This window comes from Tachyglossus aculeatus, chromosome 16 (assembly GCF_015852505.1).
Source record: "Tachyglossus aculeatus isolate mTacAcu1 chromosome 16, mTacAcu1.pri, whole genome shotgun sequence".
Lineage (NCBI taxonomy): Eukaryota > Metazoa > Chordata > Mammalia > Monotremata > Tachyglossidae > Tachyglossus > Tachyglossus aculeatus.
In genome coordinates, this window is record NC_052081.1 from 6,504,879 (window position 1) to 6,527,423 (window position 22,545).

Genomic DNA, 22,545 nt, shown 5'->3' on the forward strand with positions numbered 1-22,545 from the left:
GTTGCACAGCAGGCTATTGGCAGGGCCAGGGTTGGAACCGAGATCTCCTGATTCCCAATCTTGAGTTCTTTCCCCTGTGATAACCTGGATGTGAGATACTAGTCTTTTAACACCAATAGTCAGGGAGCCTGCCTTGGATTGACAGCTCCTAGAGATCAGTCCTTGCATTAATTTTGATTCCCTTGATTGGCACAGATAAATTTCTTTGATGGAAATGTTAATTAAAAATCACCTAGGATACAAACACTCCAGTAATAGCAGCCTTGAAAGCCTCCTAGCATTAACCCCCCTGCTTCCTCTTCCCAATCTTCATCCACCCTCACCCAAATGGGGCTCCTTGATTCTGCGTGGCACCACATAGCCATCTCGGTGATCTCCAGGCTCAAAGCAGCAGCCACGGGTATGACATAAAACCGCATGCCTCATGCCAGCATCCTGGAAGTCCCTTGGATGAGCCTCTGTTGCTTTGGGCTTAATGATGCTCAGTTAGGGGCGGAAAGAAGAGAAACTCCTCCCACTTCTCAAATATTCCTCCAGCTCTTATAATGCATCCAACTATTTACAGCTTAGCACTCAACCCCAGGGAAAACAGCGAGACTAAATTGGAGTGGGGCTAGGAAAACACAAGAGGTAAGAAATGAGATAAAGTCCTTCACTCCAAAGAAGGAGCTGGGTGAGGAACACATTTCCAAAATGCTGATGAAAGGCCGGAAGTTCCTGACATGCCTGAAGTTACTGGATAGGGTGACAAACTCTCAAAGATTAAACCTAGTGCAGAGAGAACTAATCCACAGCAGCAAAACTGAGAGGAACCAAGCTTTTCAGAGGAGCTGTCTCACAATCCGGGGACCAGGAGGGGGTTGAGGGAGGCTTTGGAAAGTTGAAAGGTTTAGAAAGGGTTAGTTTAAGCCTGAGGGAGGGGCCTTTGCATGGTTCTGTGCAGGTTAGGAGATCTGCTTGACTATCCCCTAACTCAGGTGACCATGGTGAAGAGAGTGGCGATCATCGGAGCCGGGGTGAGCGGCCTGACCTCGATAAAGAGCTGCCTGGATGAGGGTCTGGAGCCCACCTGCTTTGAGAGGAGCGATGACATAGGGGGGCTGTGGAAGTTCAAAGTAAGTGAGGTCTTCTTGCTCCATGAAACATGGGGACGAGCTGTCTGGAAAGAGTCCTAACTTGCTAGGCCAGGTGTTTTTAATTTGGGTTTCAGAGAAAAGTTCGGTAGGTGAAAAAAATGAAACCTGAGAAGAGCAGGTGCAGGAGATGGAAGATAGTGTGGCATGCCTAAACGAGTTTTTCTCGTAGCAAGTGTTCTATATTCTTCTGTTCGATAGTTTGATAGCAGCCAGGATCATTTTCGGCTTTCTTGGAACTGTGCTACTCTAAGAAGTTCTTTGGTTGCAGCCTAAAAGATACTCCTTTTTTTTCTTAAAATTTTCTCCACCTTGGGTTGATTGTTCAGTCTAAAGCTGTAAGCATCCAGGCTTGCACAGGTCATCTTATTTTGGTTTATTCTTTCTTCATTCATTCATTCAATCGTTCTTATTGTGTGCTTACTGTGTGCAAAGCTCTGAACTTAACTTGGGAGAGTATGCTATAACAATAAACAAACACATTTCTTGTTTCTGAGTAATTTTTGGCAAATCAATTAACTTCTCTGTGTCTCAGTTACTTCATCTGTAAAATGGACATGAAGACTGTGAGCCCCATTTGGGACACGGACTGTGTCCAACCTGATTACCTTGTATCTATCCCAGGGCTCAGAACAGTGCATGGTACATTCTAAGTGCTTAACAAATACTATTTAAAAAATCACTAAATGCAGTTGCTGCTCTCTTTGCTTATTTGTAACTTTGTCTTAAAGCTCTTTGGTAGAGGGAAAACAATTTATGAAGTGTTTTAAAGAAGATCTATCTAGAAAGCTAAGATATGAGTTACATGTTGTTCACCTTCATTTGTAAGGTAGTGGTGGAATAAAAACGGTAGCCTACTCAGAATTGCATATCTCTAATCTGTGATGCTAAACATTTTTCAGGTTCTGGTATTTTAGGAAGAGTAGCCTAGCAGGAAGGGCATGGGGCTGTCAGGAGACTCAAACTTTAATCAGGCAGTGGTATTTATAATAATAATGATAATAATGGTGTTAAGTGCTCACTATGTGCCAAGCGGTGTTCTAAGTGCTGGGGTAGATACAAGGTCAACAGGTTATCCCATGTGTGGCTCACAATCTTAATCCCCATTTTACAGATGAGGTCACTGAGGCACAGAAAAGTTAAGTGACTTGCCCAAAGCTACACAGCTGATAAGTGTAGGAGCCAGGATTAGAACCCACAACCTCTGACTCCTAAGTCTGTGCTCTTTCCACTATGCCATGCTGCTTAGTTTGTGGAGATCCCTATACTAAGTGCTTGGGAGAGAAAACTGCAATAAAGCTGGTAGACACAATCTCTGCCCACAGGCTCTAATCCTGACTCTGCCAATTGCCTGGTGTACGTGAACTTGGGGGAATCACTTAAACTTTCTGTACCTCCATTTCCTCACCTGTAAAATGGGGCTTAAATACCTATTCTCCTGTCCAGAGTTCTAATCCCAGCTCTGCCATTTGTCTGCTATCTGACCTTGGGCAAGTTACTTGACTTCTCTGAACCTTAATTACCTCATCTGTAAAATGGGGATTAAATCCTACTCCCTCCCATTCAGGAATTTTTCCTTCTCAGAAAAAGGCCCTGTGAAACAAGCTTGAAAAGCTTAGTCCTCTTCCACTTCCTCTGCCTCCATCTCCCCCAGCTTCCTCTCATCCTCCGCCTTGCCTTCTTCCTTACTTCCCCTTTCCCCCTTTTCCTCCCCTTTCTCCCTCCCCAGTCCTTTTCTTCCTTTCCCTTCTTCCCCTCCTCCTTTTCCCTACTTCTTCTCTTATGTACAGATATGTACATAAGTGCCTTGGGGCTGGGAGTGGGGACGAATGAAGGGAGTGAGTCAGGGCGATGCAGAAGGGAGAGGGAGAAGAGGAAAGGAGGGCTTAATCAGGGAAGGCCTCTTGGAGGAGATGCGCCTTGGAAAAAGGCATTGAAGGGGTAGAGAGTAATTGTCTCTCTGATATGAGGATAGAGGGCATTCCAGGCCAGAGGTAGGATGCAGGTGAGTTGTCCATAGTGAGATAGATGAGAGAGATAACTACATCCAAGCGTGGTCCCAAGCAACAGAGAGGGTGGTGAAATCAAAGACGTCAATGACCAGATTCAGGTTGCCCCTGCTCTTTAAAGGTTGAAAAGCACTTATCTAGGGAGTGTATGCACATTTACCACCAGTAACCTGTGTTATCAGAATAGAAACATTCCTTTTTAAGTCCCCAAACTTACTGTATTTAGTTTATCTCCTCGGCAAATCTTTTACCAGAGTGACTAGCTGGTATCAGAATTGCATTTCACTTCCTCTCCTCTCTCCATACTCATCTCTCAGTGGGGGCTCTAAGAAGCAGTGTGGTGACTAGCAGAGGGGAGAAGGAGGAGAAACAGAAGGCCTGGAGAGTCCACAAATGGAAGCTTGTCGACCTAGGAAGGTCTAGTGGAAAGGTCATGGATCTGAAAGACAAAAGACCCTGTTTCTAGTTCCACTCTTCCTCTGGCTGGCTTTGGACTATTCACTTTACTTTCCTGGATCTCACTTTTCTCTTCTGTACAGTGGGGCTAAGCCACATCCACTTTCTACTTAAGTGAAGCAGTGTGGCTCATTGGAAAGAGCACGGGCTTGGGAGTCAGAAGTCATGGGTTCAAATCCTTGCTCCGCCAATTGTCAGCTGTGTGACTTTGGGCAAGTCACTTAACTTCTCTGTGCCTCAGTTACCTCATCTGTAAAATGGGGATTAAGACTGTGAGCCCCATGTGGACAACCTGATCACCTTGTATCCTCCCCAGCACTTAGAACAGTGCTTTGCACATAGCAAGTGCTTAACAAATGCCATTATTATTTTTATTATTGTTACTTCTTAAACAGTGAGCCCTAGGTGTAGGACTGTGTGTTTGGTTTGATTATCTTGTATTCATCCCAGCACTCAGCTTGGCACTTAATGAATACCAGTCAATCAATCAGTGTTATTTATTGAACACCTACTATGTGCAGAGTACTGTTCTAGGCACTTGAGAGGGTAGAGAAGCAGCATGGCTAGAGAAGCAGCGTGGCTCAGTGGAAAGAGCCCGGGCTTTGGAGTCAGAGGTCATGGGTTCAAATCCTGGCTCTGCCAATTGCCAGCTGCGTGACTTTGGGCAAGTCACTTATCTTCTCTGGGCCTCAGTTCCCTCATCTGTAAAATGGGGATTAAGACTGTGAGCTCCCCATGGGACAACCTGATCACCTTGTAACTTCCCCATTGCTTAGAACAGTGCTTTGCACATAGTAAGTGCTTAATAAATGCCATTATTATTATTATTATTATTCATTCAATCGTATTTATTGAGAGCTTACTAGAATCAGGAGGCATGTAATCTAGCAGGAGAGACAAACATTAAAGTTCATTACAAATATGAGGAAGGAGGAAAAGGGGATATGATACGTACATGAGATTAGTACTTAAATAAAAGGAATGTAAGATATGTACATAAGTTGAGAGGTTGAGACTATTTGAGTGTTTAGCTGGCATACAAACTCTCCTTTAGAAAATGAGGAGATTTAAATTGTGAAGATTAGGAATTGAACAGGAAAGGTCCCCTGAGGGAGATATGATTTCAGAAAAACTTTGAAGGTGGGAAGAGCTGTAGCCTGTTAGATAGGAAGGGCAGGGGAGTTCAAAAAGTTCCACATGGCTCTCAAACCACATCTACCCACATGCAGAGATAAGTTAATTTCAAGTTCAAAGTTCAATGTTTGTCATCACCCTAAACATAAGTGCCATTTTTATATTTTGGATAGCTGGGAGAAAAAGAGACAGGACTTTTAGGGAGAGGGGGAAGGGGAAGCTAGTCTTCCAATTGTTAACAAATCAGAAAAGCCCACTGGGTGTTTTCAGCCCTGCTTGGCTACTGTCCCACCTTGAGAGGGGCCTAGGGTGAGAGTGAGGCTTGGAGTTGAGCCTGAAAAGCTGTGGGAGTTGAAACAATTGCTTCATCCACCCATCCAGGGACCAAGCCCAAGGGGGCCATGGTCACCATTGTCCCAATAGAATTGGTGCTATGACCACTCCAAACTCACAGCTGAACAGGCCCTGTGACTCTGACTGGCCACACCCAGCATCATAGAATTCTTCAGTCATAAATTTTCTTTGCTTGAGTTACTTCATTTGGAAAACAGGATTATGTGGGAAAGGGACTGTGCCCATCTTGATTATAGTATATCTATGCCAATGCTTAGACCTGGTACATAGTAAGTGCTTAACAAATACCACAAAAAAGTGCATGCGCGCACGCACACACGCACACGTATATGTGTGTGTGTGTGTGTGTGTGTGTGTGTATTCCCTGCCCCCCTGGATCTGACAGGCCACCGCTGCCTTTTAAGGAAGTCTCCCTCTCCAAAACATAGTCTTTTTCCTCCTTTCTTCTCACTGTTTAATAGTAACCAGGAGAGCTTGACACCTACTACCAGTTCCTTTTGGAGACAAACCTACCAGACTCTGAATTTTCTTCTTCAATATAGTCTCAGAACAGATATATTTAACTTGCATATTTAACTAATACAGTACAGTAATGCTCACACCTTAATTATTTAATTGCCTTAAAGGAGAGCTGTTGGTACCAAATCAGGCACACCCCTCAGGAATGATGCCCACACAGCTCAGTGTACTCTTTGTTAAAAGGGCACTGTGGAAACCTAAGGTAACATCAATATGTTGATGATGCTGAGCCATCCAGAGCTCCCAAGGCCACAGCCCTGCACCCTCATCTGCCAAAGGGACAAAGTCCCCCTTGCCCTCTCTCAAATGTATCATTCAATGTGGACAGGAGCTTGCAATCCAAATCAGTGGCATTTACCAAGCACTTACTGTGTGCCAAGCACTGTACTTAGAGCTTTGGAGAGCACAGTTCAGTTGGTAGAAACGATCCCTGCCCTCAGGGATCTAGCTTACAGTCTAGGACACCAAAGAAGCTTTGCTGCTGCCCACTTTTCCCTCTCCCAGGGAGGCTCTTTAAGCTGGCTTGGGATCTCTCAGGAGAGTGGTGTAGCAAAGGCCACATCCATAGCAGAACCACTGACAGCAGATGCTAACTGCCTTACCCCTGAACTCGACTACACACCCTTGAGTTAGCACCTGTTGCAAGAAGATAACGTAATGCTTATGTACTGGGTGGCTTGTGTTAAGCTTTTACAATGTGCCAAGCATTATGCTGAATGCAATTACAAGAACCCCTTTTCCCCTTCCCTATCCTGCCCATCTAACTCTATGGGAATGTCACTGCACCAATTTACAACAATAGAAGCTCCCTCTTCACAATGGAGAATGAAATCATCCTTTGCTGCCTGATTCTTACTGCACAGAGTTAACTAGCTCTTAAGGGAGGAAATCCGTGAGTTTTCTATCTTCCGAGGGCGAGCCTTGTTGGTTTCTTCCTGTTTCCACTTCTCTGTAAATAACCTTTGCTAGCTTGGAAATCACAATATCTGGATTCTTTCCTGACTACAACTCTAATCTGCTGCTTGACCTTAGGCCACTCTCTGACTTGCTGTAAATGTTTCCCCATATTCATCCATTCAATAGTATTTGTTGAGCACTGACTGTGTGCACAGCACTGTACTAAGCACTTGGAAAGTACAATTCAGAAACAGAGGCAATCCCTGCCCACAAAGGGCTCACAGTCTAGAATGACTGCTATAATTCAATTATCCAGCTAATGTTTGTGTGTAAGTGAACTGCTCAATCTGTTCCCACAATTCTCTGCTTTGAGAATCCAGAATTGACTACCGGGACATTTAGGATTATTTAACCCATCTATTGTCCAAACAGCCAGAAACTGTCTGACATACTGAATCAAATAATCAGCTGGCATATTATTTTCTCTTACCTGGGGCAAATTCTGAGCCTGAAGTCAGGAGAAACATTCTGTTAGAGTCGAGAGAAGGGTGAGTTATATTTGCTCTTCTCCTGGAAACTCATTGGCAGAAAGCTATACCCGACTTTTTGTTTGGCTAGTTCAACCTTGTCAATCGATGAATCGGTACTAGTTACTGGGAAGCATTTACTAGACCATAAGCTTGTTGTGGGGAGTGAATCGTGTCTGCAAACTCTGTTGTACTCTCCTAAGCAGTTAGGACAGTGCTCTGTACACAGTAAGTGCTCAATAAATATGACTGAGTGAGTGTCTATTGTGTGTAGAGCCCTGAACTAAGTCCTTGAGGAATTACAGTGGAAGCAGAGCACTTTGTTCCAGTCTACAAAGACTTTACAATCTCATTGCCTACTTTGAGTCTTAAAGCTCTACTACTGTGAAGGTTTCCAGATCTGCCCCACCTCCTTTCATCATGCATGATGACCAGGCAGGTTTCAAGACTGCTGACTCCCTTGAAAATGAAAAAAGGCTTTGAGTCACATTTCACTTGTACCGGGAGTCCCATGTGAGACAAGGACTGTGTTTGATCTGATTGGCTTATATCCAGCCCAGTGCTTAGAACAGTGCTTGATGTATAGTAAGTGCTTAACAAATATAATAATAATAATAATTCTTGGATCTCATCAAAGGAAAATCAATCAATCAATCGTATTTATTGAGCGCTTACTGTGTGCAGAGGACCGTACTAAGCACTTGGGAAGTACAAGTTGGCAACATATAGAGACAGTCCCTACCCAACAGTGGGCTCACAGTCTAAAAGGGGGAGACAGAGAACAAAACCAAACATACTAACAAAATAAAATAAATAGAATAGATATGTACAAGCAAAATAAATAAATAAATAGAGTAATAAATATGTACAAACATATACACATATATACCAGGAAAACACTGGTTTGTGATGGTGAGGTAGGGAGTGCCACTAATTACAAGGTTAAACTTGGCACAGTGCATTTATTCTTTGTTTTGGCCATGATTAGAGGTTTGCTTTATGTTCAATATTGACTCTGGAAAGCTAATGCCAAACCTCTCATGTGATTTTTTTTTGTTGTTTTTTTGTTTTTTCTATGGTATTGGTTAAGCACTTACTATATACCAGGGACTGTACTAAGCACTGCGACAGATATAAGCTAATCAAGTCGGACACAATCCATGTCCCACACGGGGCTCACAGTATTAATCCCCATTTTATAGATGAGGGCACTGAGGGGTAGTGAAGTGACTTGCCCAAGCTCACATAGCAGACAAGTGGCAGGCTGGGATTAGAGACCAGGTCCTTCTGACTCTCCGGCCGTGTTCTACCCACTAGGATGTGCTGCTTTTACAGTGTACACAGCTTTACATACTCCCCCAACAACACACAAGGGAGGACGATGAATTTTGTCCAGTCTCGGGTGATCCAGGGTCCATAGTCAGTACTATCTCCTGAACCACTCGCTTGCTTCCACGATCCTCCTCCCAACTACAGGAGGTCTAGATGAGACATTGACCCCATTTTTTCCTAGACACAGACACTTGGAATGATAGCTCTGTTTAGAATGTCTCCTCCAACTCTTTAGCCTCCAGATGGTCTTCATGAGGTTTGCTTTGGCCACTTCAAAAGCATCGGCACTTGAAGAGGATACATGCCTGAGCGTTTTGGGAAATATTACAAGTGTGGGAGCTGTTAGGAAAACAAAGTCAGAACTGCATGCTTGCCAAGGACATGTTGTTCAGTGAGTGACTGACCTAAAAACACTTAAGTTATAAAGTGAAGCAGCATGGCTTAGTGAAAAGAGCATGGGTCTGGGAATCAGATGACCTGGGTTCTAATGCCATCTCCACCACTCATCTGCTGACTGACCTTCGGCAAGTCACTTAAATCCTCTGTGCCTCAGTTCCCTTATCTGCAAAATGGGGTTTCAACACCTGTTCTCCCTCCTACTTAAACTATGAGCCCCATGAGGGACCTGATTATCTACCCCAGTAGTGCTTGACACATAGTAAGGGCTTAATAAGTGTCCTTTTTTTTAAAAAAAAAAAGTCTTTATTTGACTTGAACCTACCTTCCCGCCCACCCTGTCTTGAGAATTTTCCTCTCTCCCTTTGAGCTCTCTGATCATCTAAAATCTTGCTCTTTCATGTAAATCTTGTCCAGGATTCAAATTTAGATTGAGACACTAAAGCCCTGGCTTGAGGTCATGGAGGAGATTAGCCTGTGAGCCAGCCGAGAGGTTGAGGAGAATTAGGAGAATACAGCTGTCATCATCAACCTGACCATGTTCTGGCAACTGCAGTGGAAGGGGAGGTGCCAGGATCCATTCAATGAGGACCAGGGAAAAGGAGGAGGCTGGAAAGGACCAGGCCTATTTGGTGACCTCAATATCGGGCTTTCAAAGTTCTGCTTTTCTCTGTCCTTTTATCTCCACCCTGATGAAATTTGTACAACCGCTGAATCTCGTGAGCTGTTCTTCATGTTGTCCCTTGCAGAGAAAACATGGTAATGAGGCATGCATACTAAAGGAAATGTATAATTAGAACTTGGTAACCCTGCTAATTGTGGTGGGCTTTTGTCACCTGAATATGTAATTCTCATCGAGATCCCACTGTACCGGTGAACTGGAGGTTCCCATTGACTGGAGGCAGTGTGAGCACAGGCCTGAGACCAAGGAGTGTCACGTTCTAATCCCAGCTCGATCACTGGCCAGCTGTGTGAACATGCGTAAATCACTTAACCTCTCTGAGCCTCAGTTTTTTCATCTTTAAAATGGGAATAAGACTCCTGCTGTCTCAACCCCTTACACTGTGAGCCCTGTGTGGTTTAGAGTCTATGTCTAATATAATTATCTCAAATATACCTCCATGTTTATTGGCACAGTTTTCAGCATCTAGAATAATTAAATGTCACGATTATCATTATTTAGCAAGCAGCAAGAATATTCTTTCTTTCATAGAGTTACCGCAGACAGGTGTTTTAAGAATCCAGATGCATTTTTACAGATTACCGTTCATTTCTTTTGTCCTGTAGCCTAACGTGGAGGAGGGTCGAGCAAGCATCTATCAGTCTGTTATAATGAACACCAGCAAAGAAATGTCCTGTTTCAGTGACTTCCCAATGCCTGAAGGTTTCCCAAATTTCCTGCACAACTCTAAACTCCTGGCCTATTTCAAGATCTTTACCAAGAAGTTCGATCTTCTGAAATACATTCAGTTCCAGGTAATATAGGCCAGTGACATGGGGTTGTGTGCCTACCTACCTATACCATTTAGATGGGAAGACACGTTCTCAGAAAGTAGAGAGACTGCTCTGAGAAATCACAAGCATTCAGTTCTGCCCTAGCATCCGCTTTCCATGCATGCTTTGGCTAGAAAGCCATTTGGGACACCGGGATCATATCCGGGCTTGATGTGAATGGGTAAATTTAAGGGTGTGAGTTTTGGCAAGTTCATATTAAAGAACTAGTTATGTCTGAGTGTTAGGTTGTCCAGCACCAGATAGAAAAGAGAAAGTGCGGGTCGAGGAAAGGCAAACGAGCAGAGCCTTTTCTGGGAAGGACCTCAACTCTTTGAGATAGACTTGATGATTACTGTGCAGGCTACAGTGATTCATACTGAGGGACAGATGAAAGGAAGTCATTTTCCATCATCCCTAATAAGAATAGATTGAGCCCAAAAAGTGCACCCCACTGTGTGCTAGACTGTGATTCCCATTAAGAAATGGTTCCAGACTTTAGGGGAGCTAGCAGGCTTAATGGGGGAATCAAGGCAATAACTAGACACAAATGAGTTCCCCTACTTTATGTATTTATTTGTTGTGTAAAGACCATTACCTGCACCTAGCCTTGATGTATGTTTGCAGTTCTGGGCAAAACTGCACTTTAAACCGCTAGAATCGGTGAATATTTTACTTAAGGTCCCTACAAAGGACACTTTTCCTATACGCCGTCTTAAAAAATGAAATCCTCACTTAAACTTCCTGAATATCATTTTCCTGGACAATTTTTGCTCAACTGAGTTTACCGTGGTAAAGTAGGAACAATTCCATTCCTGGTGATGGTGCAGCTTTTCTTTTAAGCATTAATGAGCTCCTTGAGCTCCTCCTCCTGTATCTGGAACTCTGACTAGAAAGCCTATTGTCCCCATACTCTAGAGCTGGCAATCTTTTAAGTTTGGTCCGCATTACTCTGCGTTTCCAAGATGCTCATATCAATCTATGATTATCTTGTGTCTACCTAACACCTAGTACAGTGCCTGAAACATAGTAAGCACTTAACAAGTAGCATAAAAAATTTTACTGAGCGTCTTCACTAAGCGCTTGGGATAATGTAACTGAGTTAGAAGACACACTTCCTGCTCTTGAGGACTTTACAATCCAGGGTTTTTTCCTCATCGCTAGGATTGCCCTTCCCCTACTTTTGGCGTATAGAGTGAGGAGGAGAGAGGGTTAGAACATGACCCATATCATTGACTGCTCAGATGTCAGACACCCAACTATACATGCATGAGATTTAGACAAACCTGCTCTGGGAGTTAAAAATTTTCACACCAGGTTGCACAACTGTGCATGTGCCTGGTTTAAAAAAAAGAGAGAAATTCCTGAGATTTCCCAATCAGGAGGAAGAAACTCTGCCTGAAAGATTAGCCAAAGTCCAGAGGGGTAGCAGTCCCACCAGTAGTTGACTCATAATTCACAGTTCTACTCATAAAATAACAATTCACAGCCCTGCCCCAGAAGAAGTGGATTAGTAGTAATAATACCTACTGACAGCAGTGAAATGCTTGAGAAAGCACAGCAAAAGCAGGAGACACATAAGGGGCTAACATTCTACCAGGACTGGTCAAACTCTAAATGAAGCCATTCAACCTCCCATGCTAACCAATCAAAGGCCCCAACATATGGTCTATTTTGGGGTCTTGAATGTTGCCTTTTCTCTTTTTGTCCAAGACTACAGTCCTCAGTGTGACAAAACGTCCAGATTTCTCTTCCACTGGTCAGTGGGAGGTTGTTACTGAGAATAATGGTAAAGAGGCCAGGGATGTATTCGATGCAGTGATGGTTTGCAGTGGCCATCATATAGAATCTTATGTTCCTCTGAAGTATTTTCCAGGTAAGCACTTCGTGTGTCTTGAAATCCTTCTAGGGTCTCTGTCTGGGCACCAGAATGACAACGATATTGGAGAAGTGGACTCTATTGCTATCCAAGGCTCAGTTCTAAGTCTTAGGTAGCGATACAAAGCCCCATTGAAAAATTCTCCCAATTTGTTTTAATTGTTCCGTTTATTTGGGATTTGACTAATAAGGGCCTTAGAGATTTGCCTGCTCCACAGAAAGACTTCCAGCCTTCTGGTCCTTAGATTCAGCCATTTTGCCTGGACTCTAAGTATTAGGCTGGCCATGTTGCTTTGTGGGAATTAGATTGAGAGAGAAAACAATCAATCATTTAATCAGTGGTATTTTACTGAGTGCTTACTGTATGTAGAGCGCTATACTAAGAACTTGGGAAAGTACAATGCAACAGGGATGGTAGGCCCACTCCTGGCCTCAGGGAGCTTACAGTCTAGAAGAGGCAAGGAGAAAAAGGAGACATTTGCTCTGCCAACTGAGTTCACTGAAATAGTTCTGTGGTGTTTCTTCTGAGCTATGTTTCTGACTCTAGCCTTTTCCCCTTCCTCCCACCCCAAGGTCTTATGAATGCCTTGTTCTGCATTTTTCCAACTTGAACACATGCCTGTGAGCCAGAGGACCCGGGTTCTAATCCCGGCTCTGGCACTTGTCTGCAGTGTGACCTTATGCAAATCACTTAGATTCTCTGTGCCTCAGTTTCTTCATCTCTAAATGGGTATTCAATATTCATTCTCCCTCTCCTCTAGACTGTGAGCCCCATATGAGAGAGGGACTGAGTATGACCTGATTTACTGGTATCTACCCCAGTGCTTAGTACAGTGCTTGGCACATAGTAAGCCCTTAACAAATACCATAACTATTATTAACCCCTGAATTACAAAGCCAGTGTATGCTTTGGTCATTATTCAGATTGGGTTTATTTCTTTGAACCAAAATAAATCAGGAAATTAATTAAAAAGAAAACAAATAAGAATAGGTATAGGTGCTACAGTTAAAACTTCACATCTTGAACCCTTCACAAAATGGGCATTATGAGGGGTCAGTGTAATTATTTTTTAATGGTAGTTGTTAAGCACTTGCTATGTGCTAGGAATTGTATTAAGCACTGAGGGTAGATAAAAGCTAATCAGGATGGACACAGTCCAAGCCTCTCTTGGAAATCACACTCTTAATCCCCATTTTACAGTTGAAGTAACTGAGGCACAAAGAAGTTAAGGAGAATTTAAGTGATTCGACCAAGGTCACACAACAGACAAGTGGTGGAGCCAGGAGTAGAACCCAGGTCCTCTGATTCCCACACCTGTGCTCTTTCTGTTAGGCTATATTTCTTCTCAAGTATGTTCTCAATCAACTGCTAAATGGATAAATGCAAAGGGACAAGGAGAAACAGGAAACCTGGAACTAATCTGACCTTTGGCAGTGACTGGCTAATTACCCTGAATGACCCAACTGAAACTGCTTAGTCATAGCTGCCTATTCTTCAGCTCATAGGGATGCTGTGAAGACAAAAGAATATTGTATTCTCCCAGGAGCTTAGTACAGTGATGATGAGGATGGTATTTGTTAAGCGCTTACTATGTGCCAAGCACTGTTCTAAGTGCTGGGGTAGATACAAGTAAATCAGGTCATACTCAGGCCCTGTCTCATATGGGGCTCACGGTCTAGAGGAGAGGGAGAATGGATATTGAATACCCATTTTACAGATGAGGAAACTGAGGCACAGGGAAGTTAAGTGACTTGCCCAAGGTCACACAGCAGACAAGTGGCAAAGATGGAATTAAAACCCAGGTCTTTTGGACTTCCAGGCTCATGATCCACTAGGCCACTAGGCTTCTCTGTTAGTGATTTAAACTGAAGAGTTAGGAAGATTAGGCAACTCTCAGAGAGAGAAGGTAGGGGACAAGTTTTATAGTAATCACAATTTTACCCGAGGCAAAGAGAAGAGAAGTCACTTCCTCGGGGTCACTGGGGCAGAGGTAGAAAGAGTTTTATTCACCAGCCTTCCAACCCAATATTCCACTATCAGTCTGTCAACAGTCATTGAGCTCTGATGCTTATCATTTCTACTGGTTAAGAGTCTCCATCAGTAATCAGGGGAAAAGACTGCTGCTTTCGCTTATTTTCTTTTTCTTCCTCCAATTATTTCAGGCTATAAACATCTATTATGAAACATTCCAATCCCACAAGAGTAATTTTGGTTTGGGATTGAAGCCAGAGATTAAATGAGTTGCTAATTTCCCCAAACCATTTGTTTGTCCCTAGTAAAAATTAAACTTTCCAGCCCTTGAGTTCTGTTGCTTTGGGCTTGGGCCAGTTGGCACAGTGGGTTTGCTAACTCTGCAAACTTTGCTTTGCACTAACTCTTATTATCCCAGAATAACCAATGGACATACACTGGGTCCAGATGGAAGGACTTAATTGAATTGTCATAACTGAGAGTCCAAGAGGTTCTGGGACCTTTTCTCTTCCCCCTCTTTTAGGAATTGAAAAGTTCAAAGGTCACTATTTGCACAGCCGCCAATACAAGACTCCAGATGGATTTGAAGGGAAGAGGATCCTGGTGATTGGAATGGGAAATTCAGCCTCAGACATTGCAGTGGAGCTGTGTAAGAAGGCCTCCCAGGTATAACAGATCAAATAGTGACCAATATCTATTCCTTTGTCCCAAAGGCTTGCCTTTCTACTGATGCTAGAGGTGGACTGAAGATTTCAGAACTGCTCCTGTTATTAGCCAGGAAGCAGGGAGAAAGTAGTGTCCACTCCCAGATTTTCCTCAGTGATCATCATCATCATCAATGGCATGGACTGAGTGTTTACTGTGTGCAAAGCACTGTACTAAGTGCTTGGGAGAATACAGTTCAACAGAGTATTGCCAATCAGACAACTTTCAAGAACTTCACTTTCAATTGATGGGGAATATGTGGGAGTTCAGGGTAGGACCAGAGCTCCAAGCCCTTTTTGTCTTCAAAGGCACACCCAGGTTTCCCCCTGACCTCTTGGTTGAATTTAACGTCTCTGAGATTTAATAGTAGCTCAGTGGGGAAAGCATGGTCAGGACATCCAGTTTAGTAAATATACAGACTCTGGAAAAAGGATCACCAGCACCAACCAGAGCTGCCTGTTGAAGACATGAAGTATTTTTCATCCATGTCCCAGCTTGATCAGAGACTGCTCTATTAGGGTAGTGTCCAACAATCATTTCCCAATAATCATTGCCTTTTGCTGATCAATCAATCAGTTGCATTTATTGAGCAGTTTCTATGTGCAGAGAACAATGAAACAGAGTTGGTAGATGTGTTCTCTGCCCATATTAATAATAATAATAATAATTTTGGTATTTATTAAGCGCTTACTATATGCAAAGCACTGTTCTAAGCACTGGGGAGGTGATCCGGTTGTCCCCTGGGGGGCACACAGTCTTAATCCCCATTTTACAGATGAGGTAACTGAGGCACAGAGAAGTTAAGTGACTTGCCCAAAGTCACACAGCTGACAATTGGCAGTCGGGATTTGAACCCATGACATCTGACTCCACAGCCCGTGCTCTTTCCACTGACCCACGCTGCTTCTCTAAACATTGAGATGCTAAGACAGCAGCACATGAGTGCATTCATTCAATTGTATTTATTGAATGCCTACTGTGTTCAGAGCACTGTGCTAAGTGCTTGGAAGAGTACAAAATAGCAATAAACAGACATATTCCCAGAGCAGCAGGTCCCAGAGCAGCACATGGTCCAGAGCTTCAGATTGGAACCTCTTGGGACATCTGATCCTTTGGAGTGAGAGCATAGATACCTCTCAAAAAAATCTGGAGAAAGAACCCATTTAAGGTACCGTGATCAAATGGTATCATCCGGACGGTAGATGACCCAGTTTCTAGCTCCATCCCCTGTTCCCCTTCAGGTGTTTGTCAGCACCAGACACGGCTCCTGGGTCTTGAGCCGGATTTCTGACAATGGTTACCCTTGGGACATGGTGTTCCACACCAGATTTAACTCCACGCTCAGAAATGTTCTACCCCGGCCCGTGGTGAAATGGATGATGGAGCATCAAATGAGCCGATGGTTCAACCATGAAAACTACGGCCTGGTGCCTCAAAACAAGTAAGGTGTTCTTTCTCTTTTTCAATTATTCAGTCAGTTGGCAGGCTCTATCAAGTACCTATTTAGTGTCAAGCACTGTACTAAGCATTTAGGAGAATACAACAGAAGCAAGAAGCGTGTTTCCTGACTTGAAGGAGCTCACAACGTGGCCTAGTGGAAAGAGCCCAGGTCTGGGAGTTAGGAGACCTGGATTCTAATCCCACCGCCACCACTTTTTGTTGTTCCCGCTGTGAGACCTTGGACAAGTCACTTAACTGCTCTGTGCCTCAGTTTCCTCATCTGTAAAATGAGGGGGGTGGTCAATACCTGTTCTCCTTTCCCTTTAGACAGTGGGATGGAGACTGTGTCTGACCTTATAACCTTTCATCTTCCCCAATGCTTAGCACACTGTTTGGCACATAGTAAGCATATAATAAATACTACTATTGCTAATCAAATGATGTTTTGTTTCATTGGAACCCAAGGTGGTAGCTAAAGCATAGAAAATACAAACCAACATATCAGCTTTCTAGCTGTTACCTTTACATGTACAATAGCAGTTAAGGCTTCTGCTTCGTGAGGTATTAGTTCCATTTCTTACCGAGTTACACTTAATTCTTTTTTTGCTAAGAGCATAGAAATTGAGCTTCCCTGTAAATCCCCAGTTTGACATCTGATTACATCCACCACATTGACCCTGTTCTGCAAGAGGGTTTCCCCACTCACTACATTTGAGAAAGTTCTTCTGAGCTCTTTCCCAGATGCCCAACCCTTTTTAATATCAAAACTATGCTGCTATGCTCTTGCAAACTCAAATGACCACTTCAAAAGAGCAAATGTTTATTTTTCCTAGTTGATAACAGGGTTTCTCCGGTAAACAGAAGAATAATGTGATTCATTCCACAAATGACCGGAGCCAAGGTCTCACAATAGAACTCAAGTCCTCTGACGTCTAGGCCTGTGCCCTTCTCACTAGGCCACACTGAGTCTCGGTTACTTGCCTGCTGTTGTAACTTTGGGCAGGTCTATTTCCTCACCTGCAAAATGAGGATTAAATACCTGTTCTTCCTCCAGTTTAGATTTTGAGCCCCATTTGGGACAGGAACTGTGTCCACTCCAATTGCATAGCATCTATCCCAGTTCTTAGTACAGTCCTTGGCATGTACCACAGGTATTATTATTATGGACAAAGAGTGAAGAGAAACTGTATTGGTAATTTGGAATTTTAGAACCCTTCCATGTCACAAAATGTAAGTATTTTTGTTGTTTTGTTTTTAATGATATTTGTTAGGCACTTAATATGTGATAGGCACTGTACTAAGTGCTGGAGTAGATACAAGCTAATCAGTTTGGACATAGTCCCTGTCCCTCATAGGGGCTCGCAGTCTCAATCCCCATTTTACAGATGAGGTAATTGAGGCACCAGGAAGTGAAGTGATTTGCCCAAGGTCACACAGCAGACGAGTGGCAATGCCAGTATTAGAACCCAGATCCTTCTGAGTCCCAGGCCTAGGCGCTATCCAGTAGGCCACACTGATTCCAGTTTCTGCCAACAAGGTGCCGGTTTATTTTGTTTCCATCCCAGATCACTCATGAAAGAGCCAGTGTTAAATGATGACCTCCCCAGCCGCATCCTCTACGGAGCCATCAGGGTGAAAACCAGTGTGAAGGAATTCACTGAAACCTCAGTCATATTTGAAGATGGAAGTGAGGAGGAGGATATCGACATTGTCATCTTTGCCACAGGATATAGTTTCTCTTTTCCCTTTCTTGATGAGTCGGTCATCAAAGTAGAAAACAACCTGGTCTCACTCTACAAGCGTATTTTCCCTCCTCAACTGGAGAAGCCGACCCTGGCTGTCATTGGTCTCATCCAGCCATTAGGTCCCATCATGCCAACCTCAGAACTCCAGGCCCGCTGGGTAGTCAGAGTTTTCAAAGGTGAGGATGCTTTCCCAAATGTGAATGCAAGTTTCCCCTCTTTAACCTTTCCTCCTTTTATTAACAACCACTTGCAACTGTACCAAAACCTGCCAGGGAGCAAGGTCACTTATAAGTGGACTTGACCTTTATTGTTCTTTTCTAATCAAGTGTGATGAGCTTGGAGAATACCCATATTTTTCCCCCCTTGATAATCATTAAAAATAATAAGTATGGCATTTGATACTATGTGTTAAATGCTGTTCTCATTGCTGGAGTATACACAGATTAATCAGGCTGCATACACAGTCCCTGACCCATATCGGGCTCAGAGCCTAAGTAGGAGGGAGAACAGGTATTGAAACCCCATTTTACAGTTGAGGAAACTGAGGCACAGAACAGTTAAGTGACTTGCCTAAAGTCACACAGCAGGCAGGTGGCAGAGCCAGGATTAGAATCCAGGTCCCCTGACTCCCATGCACAGGCTTTTTTCACTAGGCCATGCTGCTGATGTTAAAAAATAGCCAAATTGTCAGGGCCTTAGATGACCTCCTGAAAATGTTGGGCTGATCAGATTCCATCGAGTCATGATAAGACAAGTGGAGTTTCCTCTCTTGGGTTTTTGAGAGGCTAGAAATCTGACTAAAGGAAAGGTGAGCTCGATCTTGTAATTCTGACCATGTGGTGTCCAGAGGTCCTTTTGTGCAGTGCACTGAGGTGAACATTGAGAAGGTCGGTCTTGTCCCTAAATTGGCCTATTTGTGAAATGCAATTGAACCTCCCAGCCCACTTCCGACATAAAGTAGGATTTGAAAAGGAACATAGTCTTCAAAAAGTATTCCCCTCCTTTCTCACTGCTCTAACCCTGCCAAGGTACTCATCACTTACTTGTGCCTATTGAAAAGTATGTTGATTTATTACTCTGGCTAAGCCATCTTTCAGTGACTATTACAATCTGGTGTTGATACATTAAGAGCTCTTTAGTAGAAAATAGCTAGATTAAACACACTGTATTATTTTTATGTTATTTCCTTGATTCCTTGCTTGGTCTCGTGTCAGATGAATAAGGCAAGGGTACATGTACAGAGCTTTTCTTGTCCACTGTAAAAATCTGCACAGACTTGAACCATCTCAAGTTCAATTTTTCTGTTCTAGGTTTGAGTACCCTGCCTCCAGAGAGCACTATGAGAACAGAAATTGCCCAGACAAAGGAAAGAATAGTTGACATGTAAGAAATGTTTTACAATCTCTTGTCTTGGGTCCACTTACCTTGGGGATATCAGCTTTGGTTCAGGAGGGACCTTCTAGAGCCTCATTCTGACAGGATTCCTTGGGTGGCACTAGGAAACTGAGCCAGGAAATGTATACTTGGTTGGTTTGTGGGAGAGAAAAAGCTTGGACCAGTTTTTCAAGTGACCAGCAAGCTTTTGTTGCTGTCCAAAACTTCCACTGCACAGGACCCAACCCCTATAAATTCTGCTCTGTCTATTTCTTGGTGACTCTGTTGGAGTCGTTGACCCCAGGAACCTGGCAATCTGGCTGGTTGGGGCTAGTCAGACCCCAAAATAAATTACAGATGAGAGGAAGAGACAATGGAGTGTAAAGATAAGCACCTAAATGCTATGAGGAGGATGGAGTCCTCATTTGGGAGGGTGTGGAAGTGGCAGAGGTGGGGATATAGAGTGGGAGATGAGAAGTTAATCCAAGAATAATTATCGATTTTATGTAGTTGGTGGCTGTACCTCAGAAACGTAAAGAGAGAACATCTGCTACCTGGTGGGAAAATCTGACCAAGGGGGAAAAAATGGTGAATAATAAAAAAGTCTTCTTTCCTGTATTCTTGATTTCCACTGTGTTTGTGTGTTGCTTTGACAAAGGTTCGGAGAAAGCCGGAGCCAAACTTTGCAGACCAACCACGTCGACTACCTAGATGAACTTGCGGTGGAAGTGGGCACAAAGCCTGACATTCTGTCTCTCTTTCTGAAAGACCTGAAACTGGGCCTTAAAGTGTATTTTGGGCCATGCAACCCATACCAGTACCGTCTCTCTGGGCCTGGAAAGTGGGAAGGAGCTAGGAATGCCATCCTGACCCAAGATCAACGACTTCTGAAACCTTTGAAGACTCGTGTGGTAAAGGATTCTTCCAATTCCTCAGCTTCCTTCCTGGTGAAAATTCTGAGCCTTCTGGTTGTTATCTTGGCCCTTGTTCTTAGCTTCAAATAGGTCTGGACTGTCAGTTGAAAAGTTCCTTTTAGAATATTCCTGTGATCCTCAGATCATTTCTTCTATGGCGAGTATCTTCTAACATTGAGATTGTAACTGGTAAACATCTAGACTGGATCCAGTGGGGAATTAGAACGTACTCAGGCTTTTAGAAAAAGTCAAAACGATTTCCGGTCCACAAAAGCACTTCTTCAGCTTCTCCTCCTCCAAACCATGCTTCACAAACAGTAAAATAAATCAAATCAACAAATTGCTGCAGGCCCTTTGCAAATGGATAAGAAGTTAGCTGTAAGGCTCACCTATTCTAAACCTTTTCTTCAGTTCAAAGTGGACCATATGAGCATCAATCAAATGGACATTTCATGTATTCTGCATAGCTTTATCTAAATGCTGCTTTTTTCTTGAGATAGCCAACAAATAGCACTCCTTTTGCAATTAGTACTCCTAAATGGATTTTAATTATCTAATCATAAAACACTAATGAAGCTTCCAATCTGGGAGTTAGATGCTATAATATCAGAGAGGTGGATTACTGACAAAAGGGACATGCCTAGGGCACTAGAAACTTTTCCTATCCACATTAGGGGTCCAGTTCAGAAGCTTGTTTCTAAAGTCTCAGACTAGTGAGTCCTTTTCTTTCTGTTCCTTGGCAGGCTCAAATTCTTTAGGTTTGGGAGTGTCTGAGGTATGAGCTAGCAAAATAATGGAAGTATTTGACTGTGTGCTGTTTTTCACTGCTCAGTACGCCAGAGTGCCGATGGACATATTACAGATTGGATTCAAGTTCATTGTTCATTGTTAAGGAGGCGACCTCTAATTGCAGAATTAATGAGGGAAAATGTCTTTCTACATTAATGGCATTTGCCAAAAGTGTTATATTCCTATGTGCTTGTGAAGTAACCCATTAGTTACTGCCACGGTTTTAGATACTCTTTGCAAAGTATGGTGATTTTCGTCATAGTGAATAGCTGAGGCTGGAACTCACTTGAAAAGATCTTCAAATCCATCTCCCTGCCTCTAGATGGGATGAAACCTAACACCATCCTAGATAAATGGGAGTCTATTACATTTTTTTATCATTCCAGGTAGGACTCTTCACAAACTCTTTTTGGTCATGCAAACCAATTTTTCACCATCCAGTCAGAAAATTCTTCCTTATATTTAACTTCAGTTCTCCATGCTGCCATTTAAATCAACTTCTTGTCTGTCCTGGGTAGAAATGGAGAACTACAGGTCACCATTCTCTGGACATTACCTATTGGGTATTTTAATATTGATTCCGATAAGCCTCTCCTTTTCTCCTTTCCTAGCTACAAATCATCAGTCCATCTCACCAACTCTTTTTCCCTGAATACAGTTCCAGGATCTTAGCAGCCAAACCAATCAAAATATGGGCTGCTTCGGCATATCCTTGGGAAAGATAAAGTCTAGACAATTCAGTGACAGGCCTGGACCAGAGCAGGTATATTTCAGAGCTGAAGATCATGGGTGTCAATTCTCAAAATTGCTGCTTAACAAGGGGGTTCCTATGTGTGAACAGTTGCCTAATTTGTCACAAGGAGCTTTGTCTTGATTTATCAGATTTTCGCTATAGCTCTCTGAAGATTAGATTGATTACCTCTGTTTTGCTGATGGCTAAACAAAAGCACAGTGAGATAGAGTGAAATCGGCCCCAGTCCCTAGTAGTCTCTATTCACTACTGCCTCCTCACAGTACTTTCTTCATTGTCAAGAGAATCTACTGGGGCAGGACCCATTAACACCTTCAAGACCCTAATAAAAAGACCCTTTTCTCTAGGTATTCTCCTTTCAGCATTTTTCTTTTTCTAAGGTGAAAGTTTCTTTTCTTCAGTTGATCCCTCTCCACTCATTGCAGATGAAACTAGTCCTTTTTTTGGTAGTATAAGTCATAGTAATAACATGTATTGAGTGCCTTCTAAATATGCACTTTAGTAAGTGCTCAGGAAGTACAGTAGACATTCAAGACACATTTCTTATCCACAAAGGGTTTATACTCTAATGAAGGAACTGAGACTCTGCTTTCTTTCTCTGCTTCCTGGTATAGGCCTTGGGTTCACATCAGGAAGGCATTCAATTCCTCAAACTAGTAATCATTTATAAACCCCTAATTCCCCCCACTAACATTCTATTGGAACAAATCTCTCTCAAACAAAGAAGGA

General features: G+C 43.1%; 1 protein-coding gene across 2 annotated transcripts; it reads left to right on the forward strand.

Moving 5' to 3' along the window:
• Positions 1 to 419: 419 nt before the first annotated feature.
• Positions 420 to 21,137, forward strand: FMO2 (flavin containing dimethylaniline monoxygenase 2). 2 transcript variants are annotated; one of them, XM_038757762.1, is made up of 9 exons: positions 420 to 630; positions 978 to 1,115; positions 10,045 to 10,233; positions 11,962 to 12,124; positions 14,622 to 14,764; positions 16,045 to 16,244; positions 17,809 to 18,164; positions 19,299 to 19,371; positions 20,021 to 21,137. In XM_038757762.1, exons 2-9 carry the CDS (start codon positions 984 to 986, stop codon positions 20,364 to 20,366), a joined length of 1,602 nt encoding a protein of 533 aa, XP_038613690.1. In that variant the 5' UTR covers positions 420 to 630; positions 978 to 983; the 3' UTR covers positions 20,367 to 21,137. The 2 variants fall into 2 exon arrangements, with proteins under 2 accessions (XP_038613690.1, XP_038613689.1); XM_038757761.1 differs by having other exon boundaries at positions 420 to 1,115.
• The last annotated feature ends 1,408 nt before the right edge of the window (positions 21,138 to 22,545 follow it).